Raw genomic sequence first — 2,442 nt, forward strand, 5'->3', positions numbered from 1 at the left:
AATTTAGTTCAAGTAAGAGACTTCAGAAAAAGCCTAACTTTAAGTTTAAAATCATTTAAGTTGTCTGTTGGACAATAGACGATTGCCTTATTGGGAAAAAAAATGATAAACAATTCTATATGTTTTCAAAGTACCATAAAAAGGAATAATTTTTGTCGTTAAAACTTCTTATAATACTATAATTGAATTCTACAAAATGAATATTTGTGACTCCAAATTTAGTCAAAAAAAGAAAAGAAAAGGAAAATCCAGTAAAATATTTTTGATGGATTGTTTATGATGTGACAGGAGGTTGAGTGATGAAGAACTAATCAATGTTTAAATAAAGTTTGTTCTCATGTTTAATATCAAAAAACTGCGTAACTGTAATACTTTTGCTTAAACTAAAAAAAGTACATTGTTAATTTCAAATTTTAGACATTGCTGTTGGTTCCAACTTTTTTTTTATTATTGTATACTGGTATACTCAACTTGAAAATTTGTTTAAATCCTTTTTTAATTTCCGATTGCTTTGCATAATAAATAATTGGATTTATACATGAGTTAGCATGCATAAAGAAGACGACACACATGTAGAATACTTCATGAGCTTTTGGGCTATATTCTACATTTATGAGTTCTAAAATCATCCAAATGTTTAAAGGAAAAATGAATGCTAAATAGCATGCGATTAATAAAGTGACCGACTTTGCTACCCTTTTGTGCTTTGTTAGTTTATCGTTACAGTAATATTTTACAGACAAATCTGTCGACCGGCCAGTATCAGCAAAATGCTTATTAACAGTGAATATATCTTTATCTGATGCACAACTGTTTATTCTGTTTTGACTTGTATGAATTTCTCTTTTACGTACTTCTTGTGTTATTAGATAATAAAAGACACCAAGGGTGATTAAAGGAAGTGTACAATTAGCAATTCGTAAAACAACATACAGTGCCATATTGAATATTTTTGTTAAAGGTATTAATCCAGGAAAAAACCATGCAAACCCTATCAGTAAAATCACTTTTTTTTTAGTCATATACTGATTGTAGTTAGACAGCTTAGTCAACAGTAAGTATCTATCGTATGACACTGCTGCTAGTGTTAACAAAGAGGAGCCAACAAGCAAGACTAAAATATAACTTCGAATAAAATGTGCTGTACAGTTTAATAACAATTTGTTATCTAATATTTGCGCGATCGTTATTGGACCAAGAACCATTCCTATAAGCAGGTCTGAGATTGAAAGTGACAATAAAATATAACTACATAATTCTCGTTTCTTCATCCTTATTATAATGATTACAACAACAAAGTTAAGACCAACTGCTGCGACGACTAGAATGGAAAGAAGAATGGCAAAAATTGTTAAATTTGGCAGAGGAAATAATTTTGTCCGCCAACAAATCATTTTTGCAGGATTCTATTTTTATTTGAAAATATATATTTCTTTGTTTTTAAAAAAATCTGCAATGCGTGACAACAAGTTGCTTTCTCTTTTCTTCTTACTTAATGCAAGCAATAAAATGTAGACATAAAGAGCTTCTTTTCTTTCTTTAATTTTAAAGGCAACCTTGAAAAAAAAATTTACCGAAGCGGCTAACATTATATAACTTTGAGATTGATCTATTCTCAGATAATGCTTCTCAATAAAGTTTCAAAACTTCTGCAAAGAGAATGTAAAATGTCAATAATTTATTAATACTTTGTTTTTAAATTTTGTTGTGATTTTTTCATTTGTTGTAGTGTAAAATACATGGGCGTACTTACGTAGTTATAAAAGGCCTTGATCTCTCTCTTATCTTATTCCAATGAATATATGGCTTTTAAATTTTTATTCATATAATTCTTATTTCTAATAAATAAAGCTGTATTGTTCGAGTGATTTCTTGGTTAAAAAAAATACGGCGAAACGATATCAATAACTCAAAGAAAGTTTAAATACTTGCGATTATATCGCAAGTATTTAAGCTTTTATATATTTAAAACTATCCCATAATATTCAATGTACAAAAAAGGATTTTATTTTTGAAAATATGAAAATACATAATTTATGCATAAATTTATGGGTAACAGAATATTAAATTAAACATAAACTAAAATTCATGGCAAAAACAAATAACTTGAAACACATAAAACTGTGAAAAATGGAAACAGTGAAGTTTTATAAATTGTTATTAAATATGAAACAATAAAACAATAGTTTTTTGTGAACCCCTTGGGACTAAGTCCCAAGGGGTTCACAGAGACAGTATTGGTTTGTAACGTCTAAATAGAATACAAAAAGATTACTTGACAACTTCTAAGTGCGTTACAAAAATTAGGATTAGATTGCTTTCAAACGTTAGTCAACTTAAATACTTATACACTTAACACAATATTAAATCCACTTTACTCAATTTATTAAACTTGGTTTTGATATGTTCTAAAATGAAGAAATGTTTATTGCAAAAATAAAG

At 27.9% G+C, this 2,442-nt stretch overlaps 1 protein-coding gene across 1 annotated transcript; it reads right to left on the reverse strand.

Annotated features, from left to right (window-relative positions):
* Positions 1-273: 273 nt before the first annotated feature.
* LOC105845534 (adenosine receptor A3) lies at positions 274-1,676 on the reverse strand. The gene has a single exon (XM_065812190.1). The coding sequence runs from the start codon at positions 1,392-1,394 to the stop codon at positions 414-416; it is 981 nt and encodes a 326-aa protein (XP_065668262.1). The 5' UTR covers positions 1,395-1,676; the 3' UTR covers positions 274-413.
* Positions 1,677-2,442: the final 766 nt, after the last annotated feature.

The sequence above is a fragment of the Hydra vulgaris genome, chromosome 12, assembly GCF_038396675.1.
Source record: "Hydra vulgaris chromosome 12, alternate assembly HydraT2T_AEP".
NCBI lineage: Eukaryota > Metazoa > Cnidaria > Hydrozoa > Anthoathecata > Hydridae > Hydra > Hydra vulgaris.